The 27372-nt window shown below is 39.8% G+C and overlaps 3 protein-coding genes across 4 annotated transcripts in view; 1 reads left to right on the top strand and 2 right to left on the bottom strand.

Moving 5' to 3' along the window:
• garre1 (granule associated Rac and RHOG effector 1) overlaps positions 1-16455 on the top strand; it is a 35996-nt gene extending 19541 nt beyond the window's left edge. For both annotated transcript variants that reach the window (XM_015049152.1, XM_015049153.1), the window contains 12 exons: positions 5526-5738; positions 6254-6394; positions 7140-7235; positions 7344-7505; positions 8437-8595; positions 10023-10120; positions 10813-10938; positions 11015-12096; positions 13509-13674; positions 14792-14929; positions 15070-15145; positions 15250-16455. In XM_015049152.1, coding sequence (XP_014904638.1) covers positions 5526-5738; positions 6254-6394; positions 7140-7235; positions 7344-7505; positions 8437-8595; positions 10023-10120; positions 10813-10938; positions 11015-12096; positions 13509-13674; positions 14792-14929; positions 15070-15145; positions 15250-15591 — 2799 coding nt within the window. In that variant the 3' untranslated portion in view covers positions 15592-16455. The remainder of the gene's footprint in view (positions 1-5525; positions 5739-6253; positions 6395-7139; positions 7236-7343; positions 7506-8436; positions 8596-10022; positions 10121-10812; positions 10939-11014; positions 12097-13508; positions 13675-14791; positions 14930-15069; positions 15146-15249) is intronic.
• Positions 16456-17313: 858 nt separating this feature from the next.
• Positions 17314-19070, bottom strand: ss18l2 (ss18, like 2). Its single transcript, XM_015049155.1, has 4 exons — positions 18915-19070; positions 18681-18757; positions 17556-17640; positions 17314-17476 (listed from the first exon to the last, which is right to left on the bottom strand). The coding sequence occupies exons 1-4, from the start codon at positions 18981-18983 to the stop codon at positions 17420-17422; spliced, it is 288 nt and encodes a 95-aa protein (XP_014904641.1). The 5' UTR covers positions 18984-19070; the 3' UTR covers positions 17314-17419.
• Positions 19071-21304: 2234 nt separating this feature from the next.
• Positions 21305-27372, bottom strand: lsm14ab (LSM14A mRNA processing body assembly factor b). The gene is made up of 10 exons (XM_015049161.1): positions 27022-27372; positions 25837-26000; positions 25120-25264; positions 24517-24708; positions 24091-24171; positions 23754-23930; positions 23291-23447; positions 23107-23133; positions 21742-21982; positions 21305-21592 (listed from the first exon to the last, which is right to left on the bottom strand). Exons 1-10 carry the CDS (start codon positions 27143-27145, stop codon positions 21569-21571), a joined length of 1332 nt encoding a protein of 443 aa, XP_014904647.1. The 5' UTR covers positions 27146-27372; the 3' UTR covers positions 21305-21568.

Raw genomic sequence — 27372 nt, 5'->3', positions numbered from 1 at the left:
CTGGACCCTGGCATTAATGGCACATTTGTTTCAGCACAGATGGATGGCTCCGCTATTGGTTATAAAAACCTTTGTGGAAACCACTCTTTACATACAATAATATTATGCTAGTAAATGTAAACTTATTTTAAACATGTAAACAAGAACAGTGGATGGAAAGGCAGTTGGCATTTTTGGTGTAGCTCCAAAGAAAGAAGCTTGTCACAGTGAATATTACTGAACTCTGTGGTTTTGTGATGAGTCATTTTTAACCGTTTAACAGTCTTTTGTTTTATAAAAACACATGCATGTTGAATAAAGTAGTTTACACATCATGTGCCACTAACTCAATGCAGGGTATAATGCAAGTTTGTGCGTTGCTCGTTTATGGAATGTGGTCTGGTAGCTGGACAGACTGTGAGGTCGTCTAAACGAACCAAATAGATTGTTGAGTTTGGGGAGTTGTGGTATGTGAAGCTTTTCCCTCTTTCTTTCCTTCTTTTGCTCATGTCTCCTACTTTCTTTCTTCTCTTTTCTTGCCTCCTTCTATTCCATAAAAAGAATGTGGTTCTCTGGCAGCTCAGAGGGACACTGCTGCCAAATATGCATGAAAAGGTCCTTCTTTTTAGGGTCTGTTTGAGAAACTTGTAAGTTTAAAGCACAGAAATAAAACCAAAGGCAGACACAACCAGAGAGGCATTATGACATCTACAAAACATTCACTCATCCCCATGGGCAGGCATATTAGTCTACAGCTTCTGACATCTTTTTTCACAGTGTTACTGCCTTCACCATAACGCGGTGTCCTTAATTTAAAGATCAAACCTGTTTATAGAGAGGGACCCAGCAGGGTGTAATTTCCATTGACTAATACTGAAACATTTACTGAGGAACACATTCATTAATAAGTTGCTGCGTGCAACATTTTATAAACTGAAACAGGCCTTTAAATAAGTGCAAACATACTTGGTACACAGATTGGTGCCGTAGCATTTCTGAGCTTACTTGTTTATCCCAGTGTAAACCAGGAAAAATAGAAGATTTTTCTTCTTTCTTCAGATTAAGTGGAAGCTGTTGGGTCTTACATAGCCTTTTTTTTTTTTCATTAAAATACCAACGAATAGATTGGGAAGTTCAGAGATTTTCCTAATTCTACAGTCATGGAGCTGCTGTTGCTGACTGCTTGTTCATTTAGAGCACAGTAAAAAAAATAAAATAAAAATCCTAACTTATGCTGTACTCTAAAGCCATTGTAACTTTCCTGTCAGATAGAAGCTATGTGACATGAAAACCTTTGTGACTTGATATCAAAAACCAGATAGAGGCTCTTTGAACAGCATTTAGGTACTCCAGGGATGTTTTATGTAGGCACATAAATAATACCTAATGAAGTCTTGATGAAATCTGGACATGTTGTAATAACTTTCTGTTATCACCATGAAACTGGAGCTCAAATTTTTTCATCCTGTTTTTTTTTTATCTTCTTAGAGAATCGTAGATTAACGAGGGACATCTCGCATACGACACTCAGATTATACCCCAAGGTTTCGGAAGATATAGCATACACTAAAGGAGCAAGTGTTTCATTGCGTCTGGTGTTTGAACAAATGTTCTTTTGTTTTAGTTGAAGTTTTTCAGGCGTCCCATTTTTGATAATCTTAGCACTTTTATTTGGAATAAAAGAAAACAAAAAGGTCAGATTTAAAGCGTATTATAACGTATAAAAGTTCTAAAAATGTGCTGAAGAAGGAGAATGCATATAGAAACAACAAGGGTCCCAAAACAGAATCTTGAGGGACACCTTAATTGATCAAGACCTGCAACTTGAAACTGCTATAGGTAAAGATCTGTCTGATTGCAATGATTGTTTCTAATACACAGACCCAGTACCTCAGCCTATCAGATCAGAGCAGCAGTTAGCAACAACTCTTTTCTAATCGCTACAATAAATAGTAATTTGAAGATGGGTCTAAAGCTGCTAACATGAAATAAGAGCCGAAAAGGCAACAAAAAGCACAGCAGGACTGTTTACATTGACCAACTATGGTAGAGAGCCTTTTTATTTCCTCCCCCAACAAATCAGACGGCAGTCGAAACCCACCAAGCAGACATCTGGTTATTATAAAACTTCCTATCAGCAATCTGGATCTCAGGAACATTACCCCCTTAGATTTGGTGTTCTGATAGTGCAGGTGTGCTCAGAAAATGGAAGTCTTAAAGTGATGGATTCATGAGTGGCCTTGTTTGGTTGCAGTAGGGGCCAACAGCGGCTTGGCTCTGCTGCACTCCTTATTTCTCATATTTTCCATGACTGTAAGATACTGCACAGCCAATAACATGTGTTATCCATTATCTGTGCTGAGGCCATGTCCTCATTTTTTTTTTCTACTTGCTCGGTTATTGTAGGCTTTCACACTAGTTTTTGATCTGAGAGTGTGTGTTTGTGTATTTTTTATCCTATTTAGGATATGTTGGCCTCTGTGATATCAGCCTAAAGCCTCATCATCTGTCTGAGTGTGTCCTCTGGTATATATCTCACAAAAACAGTTCAGATTGATTTTCAGCATTGCTTGCTTTCTTCTTCTTTCTTTTTATTTTTATTTAAGGATCCTTCTTTGTTTTGGGCAATCCTGTCAAATCTAAGTCAATTGTTGCCAAGAGTTATTATCCTCAGAGGATAAAATATAAAATCTTTTCAGTTCATGATGTGATCAAGTGCCATCTTCTGGCCAAAGATATATATTTTTAACATTCATTTTTAAATGCTAAAAGCATAGAAAAGCATGCAAGTAAGATTGCACATGCTTCAAAAGCATCCCTATGTTGGTACGCCTCACCATTTTTTACTTCGGAGATATTTTGTTTTGTTTTGTTTATGGCCTGACAATTTCCTGATGGCTGATCAACCACTGAAATACTCTTGTTAGGATAAAAAGACGAAACAAATGAGGCAGCGAATTCCACCATCTGTAATGGATCCGTAAGCGTGTTTTGTTACGATAACAATGAAACTTCCAACATGTGGAATTTTACGCCTCCCCTTTTTTACACGGCACAGTGGTTCCCATGAAGTGTGGCGCTGAGGACCGAAAAGTGGCTGCGTCCTGTTGTTTCTGCCCGCTGTCAGAACGCGACAGCATATTTCCGTCCTCACAACTCAGCAAATCTCTTGAGATATTTTCAGCAAGTACCTGAAAAAAGAAAACCCTGTGACCATGGTGGGCCCTGTGGTGTCCCGTTTCTCTCCCGCTAACCAGCAAACAAGGCAGAACTATTCTCTCCGTGCACAAACGCGCAATTTGGGATTGGTAATTCCAGGATGATGTACAGCTAAAATTGAGAAAAGGAACTGTGAAGAGCACTGTAGGGGATTTTTAATGACAGTAAAAAACAACAGATCATCTCTCTTGCTTTAAAAATCTAAAAAAAAGTATTGCATTCTGATGATTTGTGTGTTTTGCAGCTCATGGTTGACCTCAAAGTTAAGTACAAAGACAGTCTTTTTGTGCAGGAAACCTTTATTCTGAAAGCGTGCGTTTCAACTTGACCACATGGTCATGGCCTCAGATTGAAGGGGCTTTCCCAAAACCTTTGCCCCAGAGAAAAACATCCTAATGCCTTGCAGAAGTGCTCACTCTTGTGTGTGTGTGTGTGTGTGTCACTTTACAACCACAAACTTCAATGTGCTTTATTGGGATTTACTATATACCTCAGCCAAAATTATAAATACCTCACAAAAATGATTGTGAACCGGAAGGAAACGCATAGATGGTTTTTCATATTTGTTCAGTTCCAAATACAAAAGTGTGGGGTGCTTTTCTATTCCATCTGAGTCAGTACTTGGTAGAGCTGTCTCTACCAGCTTTGCATACTTGGTTGCTAACATTTTTACGCACTCTTCTTTGCAAAATACCTCAATCCGAGTCAAATTAGATGGGGAATATCTTTGAACACCAGTGCAAGCTTTATTTTCCAAGACTTTTTAAGTCAGAAAATAGCTCAATGTGAACTATTTTGTTGTAGTTCTGGCTGATGCATTGTAGTTGATATGTTACAAGCTGAACTTTTGTCCCAGTCTTTTTTTTTTTTTTTTTTTGCGCACACCAACAGCTTCCCTGACCCTGTTGATGAAAATCATCCCTTACGTTCCCTATAAACATGATTTTTTTTATGGGTTTCTTCCAACGATGGCTTTCTTTTTGGAGCTCTTTTATAACTGTTAGATTTGTAAAGTGCAAAATTTGTACATTTGCACCAATATATTCCAGATTTGCCATACCCCATGATCCTGGTAGGTTTGCCTTTTCATATGATGGACTGAATAGTGTTTGAGATATTTAAAGCTTCTTGCTGCTTCGGATGAGTTCAACTTCTTTCTTCTAGTCCAAACTGCTAGAAGAACCTATTAGATCTTAATATTTTTATTCAGACTAAAGCAGGCTGATTAAAAGTCCCCAAAACACTCTTTAGTTTTTTGGTTGGAAAATATGTTTGAAATGTTTCTGTCTGCCATAATATCTCAAACCGTTTGACCAGTTTGTGTTTGTACCGTGACAAATTGTGAAGACAAGAGGCACAAACACTTTTGACGGGCATTGTATGGTAAGACAGGAAAAAAGCATCACTATCTCCTAAATAAACTTGAGCTGATTAGGTTGTAAGAGGAAGACATGCTTCTGAATGATTCATACTCTTATCATTAAACAGATTAGCCACATGACAGTCTGCTGACAGTCATGTGGCTACAAATGTAGGCAGATGAGAGAGTTGATTCAGCAGTTTAACGGTGCCGAACTGTTGCAACACTTGTTTATAAATGTTACAAAAAGCAATCGGCTCACTATTGCGAATGAAAAACGGCTGTAGCCAAATTGTAAAACTAAAAATGTTATTTACAATTATTGTCACGAGTTACTAAATAGTCAGAAATAAGGCTGAGTTACTAATTGAATTGCTTGTGATGTGTTAATTGTTGAAATAATTGTGAATTAATTTAGAAATGGATTAACTGGAGTATACAGACTCTAAAACTACACAAAATATACATCTTGCATTTAAGAAAAAAAGTCTTTGTGTAGAATCGCATAGTTTTAGCTTCACCTGATTTTTATTCATTGTTTAATTAGTTTATTAATTGGTTAATAGAAAAAAATTAATCAATAGATTAACCCTACACTATAATGATGATCAGGAGTTCACTAAAAGAATGATACGTTGTTGCCTTTTAGCCAATAAAATGTTTATTTTGCTATTTAAAAAAAGGAATTGAATTACTGTATTTGCATCTGCAAGCTTAAGTGGTTAAATGAAAAATGTGCAGAATATACACATTTTTCTTATCTGATTGCTTGTCAGAATATCCAATAAAATAATCAATTACTAAAATAATCTTTAGTCGCAGGCCTGGTCTTTGGCTTGCCAACCATTCACTCAACTTAACAATTCTCCCAGTGACGTCCATGTTGTTTAATTTCAACAGCCTGATTTTGTAAGACAGATTTTCCTGGTGATGTGTTGTAACTGAAATGGCTTCCGTGTCTGTCCAGGTGCTGGGTCGGTGCTTCGTCACAGTGATGCAGGTCCATTTCCAGTTTCTTTCACAAGCGTTGCAAAAGGTCCAGCCAGTGGCCCAGAACTGCCTGGCAGAGGCTCTTGCACAGGCTCAAGAGCGCTGCGTCAACTCCCGCTCCCAAAACTCCGACCTCGGGCCTCTAACGGAGCTGGAAGAAGCCTCTCGCTCATGGAAAGGTGCAGCTGAGGTATGCAGCCACTAGCCCCAGGAGTTTTTCCACGTCTGGACTGGGAAAAAAAATATTGGGTTTGTCAGTGTGAGGTGAAAATTCACCTTGTTACACATTCCTGATAAATGCTAACCGTGTGATTTCCAGCCACTATTTCCTATTTCCCGGGCTGCAGTGTGTGAGTGTGTGCTCACGCGTGCGTGCGTGCGTGGGTGAACCTGTGTTGCTTTGACTGCGCCCCTCTAATTCAAATCCATGTAAGGGAGCCTGTTCTGTAAAAGGACCCAACTAATCCTCAGGCTAATCAGTCTCTCTGGCTCCCTTTTGGGTGTTGTTGTATACAGAGAGGCAAAGAGGAGAGTAGTGGGTTGATTGATCTGTTAAACCCTGGCATGCTGAGTGCTGGCCCTAGAGGAAACAAGAACTGCATATAGAGTGATGTGAACTGAAATTAAACATAGTTGAGCTCTCTTTTTTTGTTTTGTTTTTTCTCTCTAGTGAGTTTGTTGAGCTGTTTGCTGTTATGTGTTCAGGCCACAGCGAGGCTGAGGGAACGGGGCCGGGACGGCTGCCTGGCTGGCCTCCAGGTTCAGCAGCTCTTCTGCTCCAACAACACCACCATCCCCGAACACCAGCTGAAGGAGCTCAACATGAAGATTGACAGCGCATTACAAGTATGCTTTCAACATGTTCATCAAACCTAACCTTACTTTTTTAAAACGGCTGCTGTTAAACTGGCACATCATCCAAAAGTTCATTTTGGAGGATGTGTAAGAATGTGGAAATTGTGTTGTATTGTCCCTTTACGCACAGAGTAACATATTCCAAATGTATATATTTTTTGTTTAAACGAGTTTTAGCTTCAATTGGAAAAACTAAAAATTTTCATTGAAAATTTTGAGTTTCTGTGAAACTCCAAATTAAGTTTCACAGAAAATGTAAATATTGCATAAGAGTAGTAAGGGATTTTTTTTATTTTTATTAATGGTAGCCTCTCAGGGTAGCAGTTATCCATCGTAGTTTTTTACTTTTTTGCACCACTTTTTTTTTTTTACTTCCACTTAACTTTCCATGAATATGCTTGGTTACAGCACAGTTTGGACTGCAGCATTTATTCCCAATAGCCGTAATGATTTTATATAAAAAAAACATTTTTATATGTCTTATTTGTTGTAATATTCAAATCTTTTGATGAGCTTAATTTTGATTTTTTTTTTTTTTTAAATTAGCTTTAAGATATAAAAGTAACAGTGATAAATGCACAGTGATAAAACTCCCAAAGAAGAAATTTATCTGTATTTTAAATAGTATCGCTTATTGAATTGAATTACGGAAAGAAATAATCTCATCCTTTTTCCAAGTTATTTGCTAAAAGTATTGCTGTATTTACTCTGCTACTTGTGTTTCCTGTCCACAAAGGCTTACAAAGCAGCTCTAGAAAGCCTGGGTCATAGTGAGTATGCACTGAAGGCAGGTTTTCATTTCAACCCCAAAGCTGTGGAGGCAGCCTTACAGGTGGGTTCAGTCTTTGCAAACGTGTAGTTTGAATAAAGTGTTTTGAAGATATGGGCTCAGGTTTGAATGTGGAGTTTTATTAACATGTTTGGGTTGTTTTCTGTGAAGGGCTGTTGCAGTGAGGCTGAGGCTCAGCAGGCAGGCAGGAGGCAGACCACCTCCCAGCCCATCCAGTGTGAACTTCCCACCATCCCTGTGCAGATTGGCTCTCACTTCCTTAAAGGGGTCTCCTTCAACGAATCAGCAGCGGAGAACCTCAAACTGAAAACGGTAGCGTCTAAAATAGGGGTTTGACCTTTAAAAAGTGGATTGTGCCTCTTTGTCACAGTCAACTATTTTTAGTTTTATGTGTCAATTTAGGTTTTAAGGAATGTTGTTTTCTGTGTTTAACAATGCACTCTCTATCGAGGTTCTCAAACTTGTTACAACACGTACCACCGCAGGAAAAAGAATCTTGGTGATACTTGTGGCCAAAAACAATGATTATTCACACTTTTGACAATGTATATGTTATTAAATACTAAAGACACAGTACTATCCAGCCCCCTTTTGTTTTCATGTAGATACAGTATTGGTTTCACTATAAAAAATTGAAATTACTCCTACTACAAAAATGATGGTTACAAAGAAGCTAACATTAGCACTGGTTTACAAGTAATAATGCTTGTCAAAACAGCATTAGGCTGCTCCTTTAGTTCACACACTAACATATATTCATCCAACAGGAATATTTCTAAACTTCAGTCTTTCTTTAGAAGTTAGGGGAAAATATACTGTCCTCCTTTCAGCCTGCTGACAGGACAGTAAGAAACATCTCTATAAAGGCTAATGAACTGAGTCCTGTTAGGTTTTTACTCAGCCTGGTCACTGAGAATAATTAGTAAGTAGATCTCAAACTTGGAGCTGGAATATAGATACAGATAAATGTCTATATCTATAAATGCCTATATCTATATCTTATAGATATAGACATTTATATATCTAACTTTGGACTTCTGAGGTAAACACTGCAAGAGGAACCTTTCATTCATATTTACCAAACAAATACCACTTTTTTATTTAAAGTTCTGCTAATAGCAGACAAAGTGCCACTGTTTAAGAATACCTATAGTTGATTTTTTTTTTATCATCATCTCTGGTGTGTCATCATCAGATGTTGAAAGCAGACATTAGTTAACATCCATCCATGTTTTGTCTGCAGCACACAATGCTTCAGCTCATTAAAGAGCTGCTGGGACAGAACGGAATGACCCCTAGGGACGAGTCTCCAGTCACAGAAGTCCTCAATCAGGTTTGCCCATCCAGTTGGAGGGGAGCCTGTAAGACGGCTGTCCAGCTGCTGTTTGCCCAAGCTGGTCTGGTGAGAAGCAAACCTTTGTCATGCATTTCATGTTGCCTTTTAAGTCTCTGCTGTATTGTTCTCGTGTGGAAAGTAAATGGGACAAATGCGTGTTATTTTGAACTGCAAATAGTTGCTGAATCTTTGCCATTTTTTCCCCCATCTTGCTCTTTGTTTTCATTTAAATTAGTAACAGATACGATCAGACCTCTGTAGTGGCTTAGAGGTACAAACAAACACCAGAGACACACATAAGAGAAGAAGCATTCTTTTATCATCTGAATGCAGGATAGGCTTGTCTGGACGGGTCTGCAAACAAAGCTTCTTTGCCCTTTGTCTTTAAAATAAGGAGTCGAAATGAAGCTGGGTCATCGTCGTGTTTATATGTTAGACCACACAGGGAAAAAACGGAGTGTTCCCACCAAGCCCTCCCACCTCAGTTAGAACTGTAAAACAGTCCTTAGATGATGAATGAGCGTCTTGCATTAGCCCCTAATCGGAGGCTATCGTCTCTAAGCTGAAAATAGACTATACCGCTGCGTGCATGGACACACACATGCACACACACACAATAAAGTCTCAATAAAACACCTGCATTTACTCACACACTTGTCAGTCCGAGCAGAGTAGTAGAGCGCCTTTTTTTTTTCTTTTAACGGTGTAATCCTTGAAACTTTATACTCTTTTTTTTTGACATGAATATCTACGTGTTACATTGTTCAAAAAGTATATGAAGTTATATATAAATGGATGGATAAAATCTAATAATAATACATTTTATTTGTATAGAGCTTTTCTAAGTACTCAAAGATGCCTTACAGGAGTACAACAATATAAAATCAAACAATGGAAACTAACAGAAAAACACAAAAAGGGCAGATTTGACATTAAAACAGACTTTAACGCGTCCTATATTCTTCTGGATACAATATATATTCCCCTCACTCTCTGTAATCTCTCTTGGATTTATTTGACATGTCATACTGACATTATTTGTTTATCTGTGTGGCTCTTTTTGGTTAAAAAAAAAAAACAAAAGAAAAAAAAAAACTCCAAGTGGGTTTTTTAAGGATACACCTGCTCTGACGAAAAACAATGGAGTCATTTCCTGTAATCCAGGAAACGGACTCCTCCCTACTTCCCTCCCTCTCTGTGACCCAGTTTCCATGGGTTTCGAGGAGCCAAGGCCACTCTCAGAGAACTTGTGGACAGATTTGCTCACACTAGCAGGAGGACGTGCCGCTTTGACGCTGTCTGATTAAAAGCATTCGGCTTCCTCACCTTGACCTGCCCCTCGCTGCTCGCTGGTGAACGAATGCCGGACAAATCTAAAACGGGTTATATGTTGTCGTTGTATACTGTCCAGCTACTGCATAGTTAAGAGAAGTTGTTTTCATTTGCACACTGTTAGAAGCTGATTGAGGTGTTTTGTTTTTCTGCCTCAACAGGTGGTTGTTGACACGGCTCAGATTGAGAATAAGGAGGCCTACGCTCCCCACATCACTCTGGAGGGATCCAAGGTGGTGGTCCAGGTTCCTTCAACATGGTGGGTCTACCAACACATTTTCTAAGCCGTAAGATTAAGGCAGCGTTGATTAAAAACCACAGCTTTTGAGATCTTTTAATATACATTTGGCTACGAACACAATGTTTATATGTGTCCGAAATGGTTCGTTTTGGGTTTGGATTAAATTAATGTCACTTTGAAATAGTCTTTCAGTGTCTTCTTATGATCGTCTGTGGGGAAGAAGGGACTGAAGCAGGGGTGTAAAACGTATAAACATCATATAATAGAAAATACTGCATTCATCTTCAAACAACCAGGTTTATTACTTTCTCCTGCAAAATCTGCTTTTAATAAATTAGCTAAACTTGGATAAATACAGGAAGCATTTTCAAGACAGTGACCTCAATCCTGGTTTTGTTTCTTCTGAATAGACCAAATGGTTTTTCATTATGTTTTGTAAAAATTTAAGTACTGCGGCTTATTTTCTTAAGAAGGAAAAAAAACAAAAATTTTTGGCTTGCAGGTTTTTATAACTTGACGATTTTTGTCAATGTGACAAAAAGTTTGGACACCTCTAGATTAAAGTCTTTTATCGTCAGTGATGGACACAAAGACGTAACTAAACATTAGTCAACACTGTTAGAGTTTGGTTTCAGATAATAAACCAAACTGGTTAGTGCAGTACAGTCTTGGATATCGTGTTGAGTTCACATCATCTTGTTTCTGCTCAGGTGTCTGAAGGAGGACCCGGCCACCATGTCCCTGCTCCAGCGAAGCCTGGATCCAGAGAAGACCCTCGGACTGGTAGATGTGCTTTACACAGCCGTGTTTGACATCAACAGATGGAAAGAGAGAAAGTAAGAGGACGTTGAACCAAGAGTTATTTTTCTTTCTTCTCATTTGTCGATAACACTTTGTGTTTCTCTGAAAAAGGGAGCAGGCCTTGCCGACCATTCAGATCCAGCTGCAGCGTGAAAGCCCAGAATACGGTGGCCAGGCGGACATGCCTACGGGTACCAGCTCCAAAACCTCCAGTGGCTTGCCAAAAACGATATCTAAACTGACTTCCAAGTTTGCCAAGAAGGTCTCATCTAGCTCCAACAGCGGAGGCAGCTATTCCATCCCCAGCACTCCATCCCGCAGCATGCTTTCGACCAGTAGCTCCGACGACAAGGCCAAGGGCCTCGGGCACAACGACGGGAGGGTACAGAGTATTCTGCAGATGGGCGGCTTGTCCAGCACGCCTGACGCCACCCAGCAAAACCAGTTGGCTAATGGCTCGGTATCTGATGACCAGGGGAAGAACCTTCCCACTGACCAAGAGATGCAAGACGTCATCGACTTTCTCTCAGGATTCAACATGGGCAAATCCCAGCAGGCGTCACCCCTGGTGAAGAGGAGGAATTCTGTGGCCTCCGCTAACCCTGCGGAGCTGAAGCCGCCGAGTGGCCACCCACCCGCTTCCCAGTCCATTTCCTACACTGCTCTACAGACGCCGTCTAACTCCCTAACTCAGCCGCCTCCGTCGGTGCAGAAGCAACAGACTCAGCCTCAAACCCAGCCGCCCCCATCCCAGCAGCAGCAGCAGCAGCCTCCTCCGCCTCAGCAGCCCTCCCCCCCTGCCCTGCAGTTCTACCAGCACCTCCTGCAGCCCATCACCCAGCAGCAGGCTTCTCCTTCCCAGCTGCCACCCCAGCAGACCCCACCACAGGTTCTACCACAGCAGAGGGTGCCAAACAAATGGCTTGGCACCTCAGGGCAACAGCCTGCAGCACAAGGCCCCCCAGCAGGACTGTCCCCCTTAGGTTCCATCAGCCAGTGGGGGTCCCCAGGGCTGTCTGACCTGAGTTCAGACCTGTACAGTCTGGGCCTGGACAGCACCTACATGGAGACCGTTATCTCGGCCATGCTGGGTCAGAAGCCACAGGGGCCCCGCAACAATACTTGGCCCAACAGGGACCAGAGTGAGGGGATGTTTGGAGTCCTGGGAGACACGATGCCCTTTGACCCAGCAGGTAAGGCTACGAGTTACCATCTACCGTCTGGAAGTTTGAGCATCACAAAAAATTATAGGGGACGTGTTACGCAGGTTTTACATTTAGCATGTTTTTGCATTACCATTTTGGTCTCTACTGCTCTTAAAGAAAAAAAAAAAAAACACCCAATTGGTTTTTGGCTTAAGTTAATGGTTTTTTGGTAACTGGAAAGCAAGCAGTTTAAAAAACCTCCAGAATGCAATGTCACAAATCAGCAGGCTCTGCCCTTCACCTAGCAACCCCAGCAGAGCCTGGCTCTTTGCCTAGCAACCCAAGCAAAGCCCAGCCCCTCACCTAACAAGCCCGACCTGACAGTTCTACAGGAAATAGTCATAATGTCCGTCCACCAGGAGTGTAAACGCCAACAAGTCTGTGCTAATCAGAGTGATTCCGTGTTTAGTGGAAAGTCTAGTGGAAGGAGAAAGTATGGCAGAAAAACGCTGCACTATCAACAAGAACACCCGCAGCCTTGCTGGGATTGAAAGAAGAGTGTGACTGCAAAAGTTTCCACACTTTGTCCTTCCACTTAACTTTCCATTAATTGGTCTGTATACCACAGTAATAAGAGATATTATCAAGTCTCTTATGAATAGTTCACCTTAAAATAAATAAAAAGTGAGTGTTGACTGCTTTATGTTGCTCTAAATCACAAACATGTCCAACTAGAACAAAAACCATAGCTTTTGGTTCAGGCTCCATTATTGAACCAACTCACTCTTGATGCTAACATCGGTCCAGAGGACAAAGCCTGTTGATTGTGGCATAAAGACGCAGACAAATGAAATGTTGGGGGTCTGTTGCACCAGGAGAACAATGTTCAGAAGGTTTGTATTCGCCTTGAGCTGAAACTCCTGAATGCTTGCTCCGGGTGTTTTACTAATCAGCTTAAAAAGTTTTTTCATCTGAAGTCTTTCTTGGCTCATAAAAGAAAATTAGTTTGCAGAGATCCAATTACATAAACAAAACAGGACGGGCAGACAGGAGAACATTAGGAACAAAAGGCGAGATAATCACCAACAAAAGCTGTTTAAAACCATTTAGTAACCATGTCGTACGTAATTATGCGCCATCCCAATTTGAATAATCTAGCCAAGCAGCTGCATCATCTGGATGAGATGATAAATTGAGGTTATGTGCTGAGCTGGGCTTGTCAGTTTCTATTTACAGCGCAGCAGACTCTTTTGATTGCAGTCGAAGCCTACTGTGCAGAGTTGACTTATGGCTATTGTGATTTTTCTGCCATCGTAGACAGTCTGGCTTAAATGGATTGAGCTCCGGGGTATGAAAGAGAAAAGCTGAGGGCGTCAGAAACTCTCATGAGTTTATTCCTCCCCCCCACACACACACACACACCCACCCACCCTCCTCTCTCTCTCTCTCCCTCCATGCAGTTGGCTCTGACCCAGAGTTTGCACGTTACGTTGCCGGCGTCAGTCAAGCCATGCAGCAGAAAAGGCAGGTGCAGCACATCCGTCGCCCGAGCAACGCGCGCAGCAACTGGCCGATGCCTGATGAGCAACACAGAACCTGGTCCCACCCAGAGTACTTCAGTGAGGGGTAGGCATGTACAAAGCACATCCGCCATATTATTGACTTCCTGCTTTGAAAAAATTGTAAAGACTTAAAGAGGAGCAGCAAAAGCAAATGAGGTGGGCAGCAGATGGTGTCATCCAGGACATGTTACTGTGAAATATTGTCTCAGCCTAGACATCATAAGACTGTAATACAGCAACAGTCTTCAGTCAGAGGCCTCTTCAGATTGCAGGACTGACTGCTACCACAGCATTGCCATCTACAATGACCGTTTGAAGATATTTGTCACAAAAACATTTAATTACCTTTTGGGATAAATTAAGTATTTTTAAATTAAACTCAATGTTAAAACGATTTAAATTCCATCATTCTGTAGTGAGAAAAATGATTAGAAAACATTTAAAACAGCTGCCAGTCCTCACAGGAGTAAATTTGTCCTGAGCTCTGACTATGATGCTCATGGAAATTGCTATAAAAAACCAATTAGATTCTACTGTCACCACTCAGGTTAAAATATTAAAACTCATAATGTTGCAAAGTTACAACTGAATGAATTGCAAAGCCTTTGGATTAAAACCTGCTAAACAGATATGAAGAAAATTGAGTCTGTAGAAATACAGAATTTTTACATGAAAACCTTAGTTGATTAAAAATGGATGGAAACAAGTCACAGGTATTGACTCTGCGTGATTCAATTATCAATTCACTGATGATAAATCAACAGAGCAAAATGTAAATACTGCTATAAATGTACCTGGTTTACAACAAGACTCTTATAAACATGTAGGTGCAATGCAGGCCATGAGTTATTTAAACCAGCGGTTCATCATCTTTCACAGTAATGTTTGTCAGTGTTTTTAATTAAATTCCTAATACAACTGACACCATGAGGCATTTGCCACATTAATCGCGGTTGTTGTCGTTTAATTCCACCTACAAGTGAGACGCCATTCTGCTTACACACTAATCCAGGAAAACAACCTAGAGGTAAATAACTGCTCTGTCGTCTTTCACAGAAACGTCATTTATTAAATGATTACACTACTCTTAAATATCTTTAACTTGGTTGTAGCAGGTCCTGCGTATCAGATCTCCAAGTTATTATAGGATCGTAATGAAAACACTGCGGGTGCTTTCTCAGGGAGGCCGTAAACAGCAGCTGGTCAGCCAATCAGGGAGACTCGGCCAGCTCCAGTGACGAGACTTCATCAGCCAATGGGGACAGCCTGTTCTCCATGTTTTCCGGGCCGGACCTCGTAGCAGCGGTTAAACAAAGGAGGTGAGATTTTTCACTGATAATCAGTCAATAACTACTTTTTAAAACGGAGATGGACAAACTGAACGGTACAAGATTGAAATCATGAATTTGAATGAAAAATCGATTTAATTTGTGATGTCTTCTCCTTTGTCTTTCTTTAGGAAACACAGCTGTGGTGAGCCAGAGGTGTGCACCCTGCCGTCACCTCCTCTCCATCACATTGGTGACGATAACCAGGTAACAAGCCGAACATTTTTCTATTTCCAGGTTGAAAGTGACACAAACCTTCGTCCTGACCTCTCTTCTCGAATCGTGACTCATTCGTACTCTCTGCCCCGCAGGACAGCAAAACTAAAACCTGGCCCCCGAAAGCGCCGTGGCAGCACACCACCCACACCCACACCATGCCCAATCCCAGCTCTTCCTTGTACCAGATGAACCTGCCTCCTTCCTCCCAGTGGAGCGACTCCATGCAGATGCTGCAGTCGCCCGTGTGGTCGACCGCCGGCGACTGCTCCGCCTCCGCCGGGATCTCCTCTGGTTTTCCCTTCACCCAACAGCAGCAGCAGCAACAACAACAACAACAGCAACAGCAGCAGCAACAACACAAACCCATGACCAAGGGCTTCAAATCCTTCCCCCTCAAACACGAGCATCGGCCCTCCTACCTTCACCAGTACTGATCGAACGAGTCCAAAGTAACGTGCCGCCGAGGATCTGCAGCTCCAGTCATTACACTCCACACCCACTGAATTGGAAGATTTGTAAGCCTCAGAGGCGACGTTAAGTACACACACTGGCTCAACATTTTTGTATTTATATTTTTCCATGTCAAACATCTCCACATTAAAAGAAGAGAAAGACGTATTTTGATGTTTTCTGAACTGCCATCTTTTAAACTTTGAACGGTGCATGTGTCATTCTGGCAGCAGTTAGTCTAGTGGTTGTTTCTCTGTCCTCAGACAAGAGCTGGAGACGTGCACGGCCGTCACCCACTTGCTTCTGCAGCTGCGTGTGCGTATGCGTGCGCGCGCGCGCGCATGTATGTGTGTGAGAGAGAGAGACTAGAGGGGAGAGGATTACGAGAGGGCAAGGGCTTGGAATGCTCTCATTTCTGCCCATAATAAGTATACTGTGTCTACATAGCTGTAACTGCCAAATCTCATGCAAGATGACTCGGAGTACAGCTAGCATCTTACTGTTTCATAGCTTGTAAAATACTGAAGTTGAAATATAAATATTTAGTTCTTTTTATCAAGAGGCTTTGAGCAGGCTCAGCATAAATAAAGTAAGCCACTGCAGAGGTGGAATTTGAGAGAAATACACTACTTTTACATCAACTGACCAGAGTTCAGTTATAGCTGTATCTATGTGCCATGTTGGTATTGATAGCACTTGCAGATTATTTTCCAACCAAAGCGTTGTTCAGAGGACGAATGGTGCTGAGGAGGCGTGCTTATTGACGAACATGAAGTTTATTTCCTCCTCTCCAATTGGCGTTTTTTTTTTTTTTTTCTCCCCTTTTGCTCAGAAATTAAAAGAAAAAATAAAACACTAACTCCCACAAACCTAATGTTTTCTTTGAGATATTTTTGTGTACAAGTATCGACAGTATTAATCTTATTTTTGTATTACATGTTATACCATAAACTGTATGTTAGTATTTTAGACATTACATGATTATTTTCCACCTCCCTGTATGTGAACAAGCACATTTCTTTCCTACAGTCATAACTACACCATTGATCTACAAAGGTTACCAAATATACCATGCTAAACACTAAAACATTGTGTGAAAAGGGGTTTTGTCTTCTTTACAGCCCTTGTTCCCTTGGTTTTATGGCAGTGGGCTGCATTTAAAGGCCCAGAATGTTCTTTTTGTGATGTTTGCGGATGCCAATGTTGCCTGTATTTATGAAATGACACCATGTTTTCAGATAACTAACATACTTAACATGTTTACAGAGAATAGTTTGTTGTATATACATATAAATATATATCTTTTTATAGTTAATGTGCTTTGCACAATCAACATATAGGGTTTGTTGCTTTTTGTCTGTGTTATCTCCCTAACTGTTGCAGCCTTTTTTTTTTTTTAAAGACATCATTACAGACCTTGGACTGTAACTGTTAGCTTCTCAGCTGTGTACAAATGGTTTACTAGTGGCTTCTACAAAAAGATGGAGAAAAATAATAAAAACATGTTACCCTGAAAGATGAGATGAAGGGGGACTGCTTGGCTTATGTTGCTTATTGTTATTTTGAGCTGGCAACTGATTTTTTTTTTTTCCACAGTGTACCAGCAATGCAAAAAACGAATAAAAAATTAGCAATTCGAAATGCAAAGCATTGTTCTTATAGGTTAAAAGTCAGCCAATTATTCCACATTTAAATTCCCACACATCTGGAAATGACTTTAAAATGGTCTTTATTGCACACATACTGGAATGAATAAAGTTAATTTTTATTTCACTATAAAAGTCCTCTGACGTGAGAACTGTCCTCCCACAGTCACCGCGTCTCTTCGTGTCCATTAAGAGCAGGTGTTGACGCGTCGCTGGGTGAACACTGGGAACAAAGAGCAGAGTTGAGGATAATAAGCTCTCACTGTTTCACTCTTAATAAGCATTCAGTTTCTTCTCCTTACACTTGTGATGGGTGGAGTGTCATCAGGACTGGCGTCAGCTATGGTAGCCAGATAGACAATGTTGCGGTGCAGGATCTGTTGGTACCTGTTTCACATGCAGAACAGACCAGATTTACTGAAGGGCTATTTCCCTGTTTTTAATAACTACAATCTGCTGCAGCTGAAAATCAGATCCACTTGAAGGGATCAAGCTTAAGCTGGTCATTTTATACCTGTTTAATCTTTAAAATACAGTTAGATTTAAAAAAAAAAAAACCCATGTATTGCATTTAATTTGTGAAAACAAAAGCCATTTTAAGACTGGTTCCTTCACTGCATTACAGTTAACACTATTGAAAGCATAAAGAAAACGGGTTCTGATGTAGGAAACCTTAAAGACAAGTTCTGTCTTGGATGCAGCCTTAAAAATCCTATTTTTATGTCTGCACAAGTAGAATAAACTGTTTGGAAATCACATTCTGTATGTTGCAGAACCACCAGGCTAAAGTTAGAATCTTATTCTGCAATAACAGAGTGATTTATAACTCCAAAATAGTCTGATATTCTCAAAGCCTTACAATTGACCGTTCAGAATTTCAACTATGTTTTTCAGAATCTGAAAAACATCGTTGAAATTAGAATATCCCTGTAGTTTTTAAATGGGACCCAAAGAAAACTGACCTGATGCCAACAAAATCCCTAAATTAATCTGTCTGGTTAAAAACAGCGGTGGGTAATAACTAGTTACATTAACTTAAATAACCTTTTGTGGTGGTGGTGGTAGTGGGGTGGTCCTTTAGGGGGGTTTACTACACTATACCTTTGTAATATTGGTATGAAGTATCGCTAGTTTTAACCTACCCACTTTGAGTAAATTTACTGAATGATGAATTAATATATTTTAACCAAAATATATAACAGACACACTTTATGTTAAAGTGAGACCTCTTGTTTCCAGACGAGCTTTGTTTGTCTATCTGCTGAGCCTGTTGTGCAATTTACAGATCGAGCAGATTTTATATGTAATATGCATTAAACATAATCCGTTCAAGTATTTCAATATTGAACTGGCACAGAGATAAAGTCCAGTGTGCAGGGTCAGAGCTTCAGGATCATGAACATCATCAGCAGGCTGTTTTAACTTACTGCACACACTCCACAGCGCGTCCTTTCTGCATGTACTCGGTGATGCATCTTATCAGCTGGTCGTTTTCATCCAGTAGCTACAGCAGAGAAAAACACAGGAGAGATAAAAAAAAAAGTCACATTTACTGGCCAATATGTCGCTACCGTTAGCTATGAATCAGCTTTTCAGACTAAGCAGGAAGTAAAATGAATCCTTGCTGATGCTTTATCAGCTTCGTCAGCGTCGTTTCTTACTCTCTGTATTGTTTCTTGGTTGATTTTTGCCTTCCCTCGGAGCTTCTTTGGGACAAAAACAATCGACATGTCTGAGCTGTCCTTGTTTACCTCTGATGGCCGCGCATTTTCTTCCGCCGCACGTCTTCTTCGCCTCCAGAATTAAATGACTGTGTTGCAACCGCAGAATTAGCGCCATCTGCTGGAAAGGTGACGGTCAAACGCAGCTTCTCATTTAAATGTTTTAATTTATCAGTGGCGCCCACTAACAAAAGATCTACGAGATGTATGCGAAAATATATCGTTAAGGCATTTATGCAAGTACAAATTTATTTATTCTATTTACAAACACCGTTCAGTTTTTATTTGTAGCAAGCTCAATTTAAAAACAAAGAAAGGATAACACTAGGAGAAATCTGATAGAAATAGATGCTCTGTCAGTAAATGTTAGTTTCATCCTAAGCCATTAAAAAAAATCCCCAACAAATATACATTTTAATTCAAAATTAAAAGAAACATTTGGGAATGGAATATTCCAATGCATATACACAAGAATAACATTTTTGTTCAATTGCTATACAACCCTCGCAAATTATGTTAAATAATTTCATATTAAAAATGGCCCCTATTTTTCAAATCAAGAAGAAAGCAAACGTTTGACAAAGTTATTGAAAGAAAATAAAATCTTTCTGGTATGATCAACCCATGATCCTGCAAGGAAAAGCAGATAGGATTCAGAAATGAAACTTCAATTGGCAGATTGGAGATTTAGTAGATTTTCAGTTGTCTCACACTCTTCCTGATGATGGATTGAATGGTTTGATTTATTCAAAAGTGGAGACATTTTATTTCCCCAAGTTTGGAAAACCCTGCATGCACATCAAGGCTTTGCACGAATAAAACAATGCAAAAAAAAAAAAAAAAAAAAAAAAAAAAAAAATCAAACGAGAACAAAATAAACAAGGACGACATATAAATTGTACAACTCTTTATTTTTGTAAAAACTCAATTTTGATGATATCCCAAGAAAACAATTCCAGTGACTGGAAAGAGTAGCAAACATGAAAAATGTCAGTTATAACAATTTAGGCTCAAATCAAATCTTATTGGTTGCTGTTAAAGCCAATATAAAGCATTACTTCCACAGGCCATCGTGCATTTAGAAGTTGTTTGTGCGATAACCTTATAAGTCATTTACTGCGCTGCCAACTTAACCACATTTGAAGAAAAAAAAAAAAAAGTATGTATTCTCACCTTGTAGTGCCAGCAATACTTCTGTCACAATGTAACATTTAATTAATGGGAGAAATACGAGGGGAAAGAAATCATACCACCATGCTCAAGGCACTCCCTACAAAGTTTGAGGATTGGATTTAAAAACAAAAGAGAACCTTCTTGAAAGTACTGGTCGCCGCATCCAGCTTTTTGTCCCTTTGTTCACGAGTCGGTAAAAAAATAAATTCACTCCTGAGAACGATCACATTGACGATGCAACAAATGGAGCTACAATTTATCAGAAATCCAGTTAAAAATGCATCTGAATCCTCGTCAGACGTTTCCCATGTTGAGTAAACAACTCCTGTAGCACTACAAGTGCTTCGTTTAGCTGTGTGAATTGCTGCCTGTTGACATAATGGGGGACACACCAATGAGTACGACAACACAAAGGGACGTCTTTACATAAAAAAAACAACAAGGATTTAAAGTACTGAAATTACAAGAACGTACATATAAGTGACAAATTTTCCATTGAAGACTTTTTCTTGGCAAAACAGCAAATTTAGGGAAATAGAACTTAAGTGTCTTTTGCCAAGACGCAAGATAATTAACATCTTTTCAACACAAATTAGAAAAAAAATCACCTCCTTGTATTTTTAACTATGTAAACACGGCCAAAATTAAATCCCTGTGCAGCTGAAGCTTTGTGAAACATACCGAACAAAAGAACTTTGACGCCTGCATTTGAAAGCTCTTGGTACCTGCAGACATCCAGCAGGAAAACAACTCATCTGACGCAGGAGGTCTGAGGGCCAACATAAGTCGAAAGGCGGAAAAAGTCAGCTGGCTTGAACTATTTTACATTCAGTCTTTACAAACAGTTCTGATGTATGATTCTGTAAGCCTCACTACTTCATAGAAAATCAAAGATAAAAAAAATACTACTAATGAAGTAAAAACACTGAACACATGGCAATCTAACTGAGCAGAAAAACGCATGGTGCAACAGGCAGTGGTGACAGATTTGGTGCCGACAAATATCAAAAAGTTAAAGAAAGAAAGAAAAAAAAAAAAAGAGTAAAGCTATTGATCACAAGGGCTGCGATCTGCTCACAGTTTAAGAGCGTACAGCTCCTAATATCGACAATATCAAAGACAACTTTAGTAAGAAAGGAATTCAACTGATGCAAAAGTACGCAATTACTCCAAAGCTTTGTATTTACATGTGATCTTCTAATTTTTCCAACAAAACTTCTGGAGAAAGAAACCAAAAAGTCTCAAGGTGGAGAGCGGGAGTGGGGACGTCACCCCCTGGTGTCAGGCGGTCCACCGAGGTGCTGGTGTCCAAATAATGTCTTCATTCTTTCTGTCAAATGTAGAGACCACAGGAAATTTCTACAACGGGCATAATTTCATGACAAGTGGCTACAATTCTTGGTGGATCCATCACTGAAGTACTACGCAGCCACCTTGTTATCCTTCTGGAACAGATAAAGAAAAAACACCAGGAATCAGCAAAAAGCTGATTCAGCTTAGATTTTTCTTTCTACTAGATTTCAGTTGAATACGTTACGATAATATGATAATATAGTATGATAATACAGTAATTAAGCGTCCTTGTTATACTTACCCTGTATTCAAAATCAGAGAAATCACGGCCTCCTCTGCCACCCCTGAATCCGCCCCTGAAGCCGGGCGGGGCCCCCCGCGGCGGCCCAAAGAACCCTCTGCTCGATGGCCGGCCCCGGCCTCCGCGGGGCCCCATGTACCCTCGCCCACGGAAACCGCCTCTTCCACGTTGGTGTCGGAGAGGAATGCCGAAAGTCTCTGCGTTCATTCGTCTCTCCTCTGCCCAGGTTGGCCTGCGCTCCCTGACACAAACGCAAAACACAAAATCGGCTCACAGTTAACTTTAAACGGCAAAAAAATAAATAAATAAAAAAGCCACACACACACACACACACACACAAATGTGGAGGAACTGCTTGGTAACACAAAGCTTTTGGTTCCAAATGTTCACATTTTGCTTTAAGTGATGGTAAGATGCCAAAGCGAAATAAGGATGTATTCACGCCTGACCAGAGTTTGCTTCCCCTGTTGGTTCTTTTGTCTTAGTGTGAATACATTCGAGTGAACTCCGGTGCTGACCAAACAACCGGACTGAGACCCATTTCTGGAGGCGGTTTCACTTCCAGGCGAACTCTGCTGCAGTTTGCTTCTGGTTTTAATACAGACCAGTATTAATCTGAACCAACTACAGGAATTACACGCCTTTCTGGACTTCAGCAGACACCAGTGCTGGTCATTATCGTAAAAATACTGTAGCTAATGCATGTAATGACTGAACTGAAGTCGCATCTGATCCGCTTTCTGCTTAGCCATGCTGCTGCCAGCATGTTGTGGGTCAGACAATGCAGAGAATCTGGTCCCATTTAGCTTGCACCAGTTTTTACTGATGCAGTTATAAAATTAGAAATTTTACAGTGTGAAACCTGCACTGTATGAGCTGATCTGAAAATTCAAAACGCCGTTTCAGTTGTAATAACGGGACAAATGTGCAAAACAGAAATGCAGCAGCAGAACCTCCAGAGTTTGTTTACTTTCTCGGTCTGTGTTCTGTCCCACCCCATCATTTCTGTCCAATGGGAGCAAAGATCATCACCTGCATTGCTTTGTTTACAAATTATAGTCCACTTCCCCCCCCCAAAAAAAAGAAGAAAAAAAAAAGTGCAATTTGAAAGGAAATGGCATAAAATTTTTTTTAATAAAGTCTGCTTTTAGTACAGACCAAACAAGGGACTTTCCTTGAGTGAATACAACCTAAAAACCAAAAAAACAGCCATCATTTTATTTGTTTTAGCAAAACTAAATCAAATATAGCGTGGTTACTTTACAGACAAATTTTAACAGACGACGACTGAGGTTTGACTCGGTTCACCAGTTAAAAATTTGCCGCTGCAGTAAATGATGAAACTTAAGAGAATATTTGACTTACCTTGGAAATCCACCATCACCCGATTTACTTGAAGAGATAAAAAGAAAAAGTCAGTTGCGGTTTCACATGCTGAAATATATGAATTTCATGAACAGAAAGTCAAACCAGTGATGATACAGTTAAATATCAAGTCCACACAGAGTTGGATGCATCTGAGCCGTATCTGCTGTGTGAGCTGTAGTACCTTGAATCATCACAGGACAGGTTATCAAAGAAGGACTTAGTCTTGTCATAGTAGCAGGTGTTTATCGTAGCCTCCTCTTCCTCAGTGGCGCCCTCGTTGGCTGGATGTTCCGAGTCAGCAGTTTCTTCTCCGTTCAGAGCCTTTTCAGGTTTGTCATCTGTTTGTTGGAAGAAATTAGAAACAACATTTGCTTTTTCATTTTTTTTTTTTTTTAGCAGGAGCTGAAAAAATATGCTCATCTAAAACAAATTTTGTAATTATTATTTAGCGTTTTAGAGTCTGGATGATGCAGAGGGACATTTGTATTATTTTTTTAAGTATGTAGCTTTGCACTGACAGATGTAAACCTGCTCCTGAGTCTAAGTTAGATGATGGTGATAAAGAGTTCCTAAGCTGTGTTTAGGCATCGTGTGGAGTAGCTAACAGCTGCTGAATCAGACATCATCCTGAGCTGAAATGCTACCTTTCAGTTTCAGCTTGTTCTGAAACTCCTTGTCAATCTCATCCTTGTGAAACTGGGCGTTGGCAGTTTCAAAGTCAAAGTCCTCATCAAATTTCATGGTGCCATCTTTACGCATGTTCACTCTGCCCCTGCTGCGGTTTCCTCTTCCCCGGCCGCGGCGGTTGGACTGAACACCAGCTAATACCGGGAAAACATTCACATTTAGAAAACAGAGCAAGTTTGACAAATATAACACTAAGCATGGTAGTACTAGCTCTATCATGTCTAAAATCTCTTGTTAACAATACTGCATACGGAGAAAACTGATTTATGTAATAAAGGCTTAAGTTTATTTTACCAATTTGACGCCTGTTAGGATCCCGGTTCTCGACAGCACCCTGCTCATGATCGGGCTGGGAAGTCTTCTGAACATCAGGAGCTGAACAACAAACATTCAGATGCTCATCAGTGAAAAAAGCCACCAAGCAAACAGGCATGAATGCAAATGGAAAAAAAAAAAAACACACACACACACAAATGTTGAATCTTTGCACCAGTTTATACCCCCCAAAATTACAATTTTTGCCCCCGACTGTGTATGCAATCTTTGACCTGGCTTAGTGACACCTTCCTCTCTGAGTGAACTTTCAGACCAAGTCAGTATAGAAACATTTTGAACACATGATAGTAATAACTTTATGCATTTACAATTTATACTCCAGGATGAACCAAATAAATAAATATCTGGCACTGACACAAAGATATGAGCTTGTTAAAGCCTCACCTTTCTTCTGCTCAAGCAGATCAGGGGGTTTCTGGCTGCCAGTGGCAGAGCTGCTGGGTTTGGCCGTCACTCCTGGCTGAGTCCTCTGACCAACGGCGGCAGGCAGACCAGGTGCAGCTGACGGGGGAGCCTGCACCGACGGCTCCACCGGGGCACTTTTAGCCAAAGAGTCCCGCTGAGGACTTGTACGTCCTACACAGCAAAGGAAAAAGCAAATCTAAGTTGATGTTGATGCAACTTGGTATTGGATCCGCTGCTGTTTTTGTAAAACACATGAACGCCGAGCACAAATAAATGCAGATAAACTGTAACGTTGAAAGGCTTTCATTCTTTTGATTTGCTGCAATGATGTGAACAATGGAGATGACTTTACTTTGATTGTGCCATCTGTCAGACAAGTCTGCTTCACTAGTAAAAAATGCTAAAAGTTGTAATTTTGTGATAAAATCAGAGCCTCTTGTTATTTAATGACAAAGATTATACACATTCTCAACTACAAATAAACATTTCTTCGGTTATAGTGCATCGTGGCAACATGATTTTAACTATAAGGAATGTTTCTTTTTCTTTCTTATTTTTTTTCTAATTGTGACAGCGACTGACCTCCAGCAGATCCAAACTGCTGCGACCCGATGGGTGGAACGCCGAACTGGCTGTAGGAAGGAACCGGAGCCCTGCTGAATGCTGCATAGGAACCAGCTGACCGGAATGATGGTGCAGATGCTGCACTGGAGGATCCAATTGATGACTAAAAAAGTAAAGACAATTGTAAGAATACACATACGTTTTGAATAAATTGCTCAACAGTTAATAAAATAAATAAATGCGTGCAAGTCTAAAATGACCAATACACCACCTTGCATACACTACTTATAAGCAATTTGATCAGTTGCAGTTGGAAAAAAAAATAAAATCATGGTCTGTCTCTCTCTCTCTCTTTTTTTTTTACAGCAGATGTAATTTCATGATTCATATTTAATTTCTACAAATATATCTTGTTCATTTTGGCCCATTTAACACATTTATTATCTCCATTTTAAGCTCTTCGTTTTATTGGGAAAATATCTATTTTGATAATCACCTTTTACATCAGTCTAATGTAATTGGTACATTTACAGTGGAAAGTGTAAAATAGGATTGTGTGGCAACATGAATTTACTTTTAGAAGCAATATGATTTTGTTTTCAGTTCCCGAAAAATAGCATTTCTAGAGACATAACTTTCTTTTCTGATTAACATGCGTGAAGACAAAAGACGTTCAATACAGAAAACATAAAAATCAGCATAATAAGCAGTCTTTCTACACATAAATAAATTTACCTGCACTATGGCAGGGTCCTGAGGAAGAGAGCTAGTGGCTTTGGGTGGCTCGCAAACTGTTAGGTCTTTTATATCGCTTCCTCTGAAGATGATGTACTCAAATACTTCATCCCGAGGTGGTATAGGCCTTTCTGTGGGACGGTCTTCAGTGCCAAAAGAGCGAACTGTTTGGAAATAAAATGCAAAGTTACAAAAATCAGCTACTATAAGTGAATCTGTGGCTATTATTTGAGCTGTGATTACTTGATTGGTAAGTAGGCTACTGGCATTGATAACATATTTATAATACACTGAGGATCAATATTGGAGTACTTGCAGATACAGGGTACTCATAAAAGTGTCCTCCTGGAACACTTAGAAAGATCACAAATGTGATTTTTTTTTTGATGAATAAATGACTATTAGATGTTAAAACAATTTCAATCCAACCATTGGTCTTTTTTTAAACTGTACATATTTGCTGATGAATGTTGTAATTTGAGACGCAATGTTTCACAATTTAAGAGAGAATAAACACTACAGCTCTTTGATTTCTTATGCAGATCTAATATCTTGGAATTATTTCAACGTTCTTTTGATGGTTGAAACATTACATTCTTTTGGTTTTACATTAAACTCTTGCTTGCATAACTACAACGATCCTTCCAATATTTTTCTACTACAAACCTAATCAATAACAACATTTAAAAAATAAACAATGGATGAGGCCAGCCTAGAACATTCTTTAAAACTAAACACTGAATTAAAACGCAATGACAAGTTTCACGTTCATAATCTGTTCATCGTCATATTTAAAAATATACAACGGTGAACCTGTTGAAATTTGTGATTAAACTTAATGAAAATGTTTCAGAGCATTAAAAAGTGACTTGTATAACCCAATTATCTTATAAAAACTGGGAATTCGGACTTAAATACAATTCAAGCGGGCAAAAAATGTTTTATAGTATAAATATGCAAACTTTTGAAACCATTTCTTTCTCAACGGTGGATTAAAGAAAAGGTCGAAATCAACGTAAACAAAAGAGACAGCGTTACCACAGTTTAGCTAGCCGTTAGCCGGCTAGCAAAATGCTAGCTAACTAAGACAACTGCGTTAAAAAGCACATTGACAAAACTACTGTTGGAAAATTGCTAATTTTGCCCGAATGAGAGCTACAATCCTCTTTGGGTGGGTTTTCTTACCTTTAGCAAGAGCTACTGTCGAGTTTTCAGTGTCGATGGTGTATAAAATTCCTTCATAGCGAATTTCGGCCTTAGAGATTAGGCTAATTTTGCTGCCAATGTACGGCGTCCCTCCTCCGCTCATTTTTATCCGCCGAGTTAACTAATGCGCTCGCTATCGAATAATATGTTTATCTTCCGACGCAAAATCAAATGTTAAATATTCTGAAGCGATGTTTCAAAACTACATAGCATAAAACTAATAAGATGCTATCCCTGAACCACATTCGTCCCGTTCCTTGACTCCTTAACACGACATGGCCGACTTCATTTTTGCTTCCTCCGCCGCTAAGGATTCTGGGACAAAGATTG

Source organism: Poecilia latipinna, unplaced genomic scaffold (assembly GCF_001443285.1).
Source record: "Poecilia latipinna isolate Pla-1442-1.1 unplaced genomic scaffold, P_latipinna-1.0 Scaffold929, whole genome shotgun sequence".
Classification (NCBI taxonomy): domain Eukaryota; kingdom Metazoa; phylum Chordata; class Actinopteri; order Cyprinodontiformes; family Poeciliidae; genus Poecilia; species Poecilia latipinna.
This window is presented reverse-complemented; position numbering and strand designations above follow the sequence as displayed.

Bases quoted from the DNA above. Each gene is read 5' to 3' on its own strand.
- ss18l2 (XM_015049155.1), bottom strand. From the start codon at position 18,983: ATGTCGATTGTTTTTGTCCCAAAGAAGCTCCGAGGGAAGGCAAAAATC. The intron at 17,641-18,680 runs GTAAGTTAAAAC...CATGTGAAACAG, and splicing joins CGCGCTGTGGAGTGTGTGCA to GTACCAACAGATCCTGCACC. The intron at 17,477-17,555 runs GTAAGGAGAAGA...CTTTGTTCCCAG, and splicing joins ACACTCCACCCATCACAAGT to TGTTCACCCAGCGACGCGTC.
- lsm14ab (XM_015049161.1), bottom strand. From the start codon at position 27,145: ATGAGCGGAGGAGGGACGCCGTACATTGGCAGCAAAATTAGCCTAATC. The intron at 26,001-27,021 runs GTAAGAAAACCC...ATTTCCAAACAG, and splicing joins GACAGTAGCTCTTGCTAAAG to TTCGCTCTTTTGGCACTGAA. The intron at 21,593-21,741 runs GTAAGTATAACA...TATCTGTTCCAG, and splicing joins TCTCTGATTTTGAATACAGG to AAGGATAACAAGGTGGCTGC.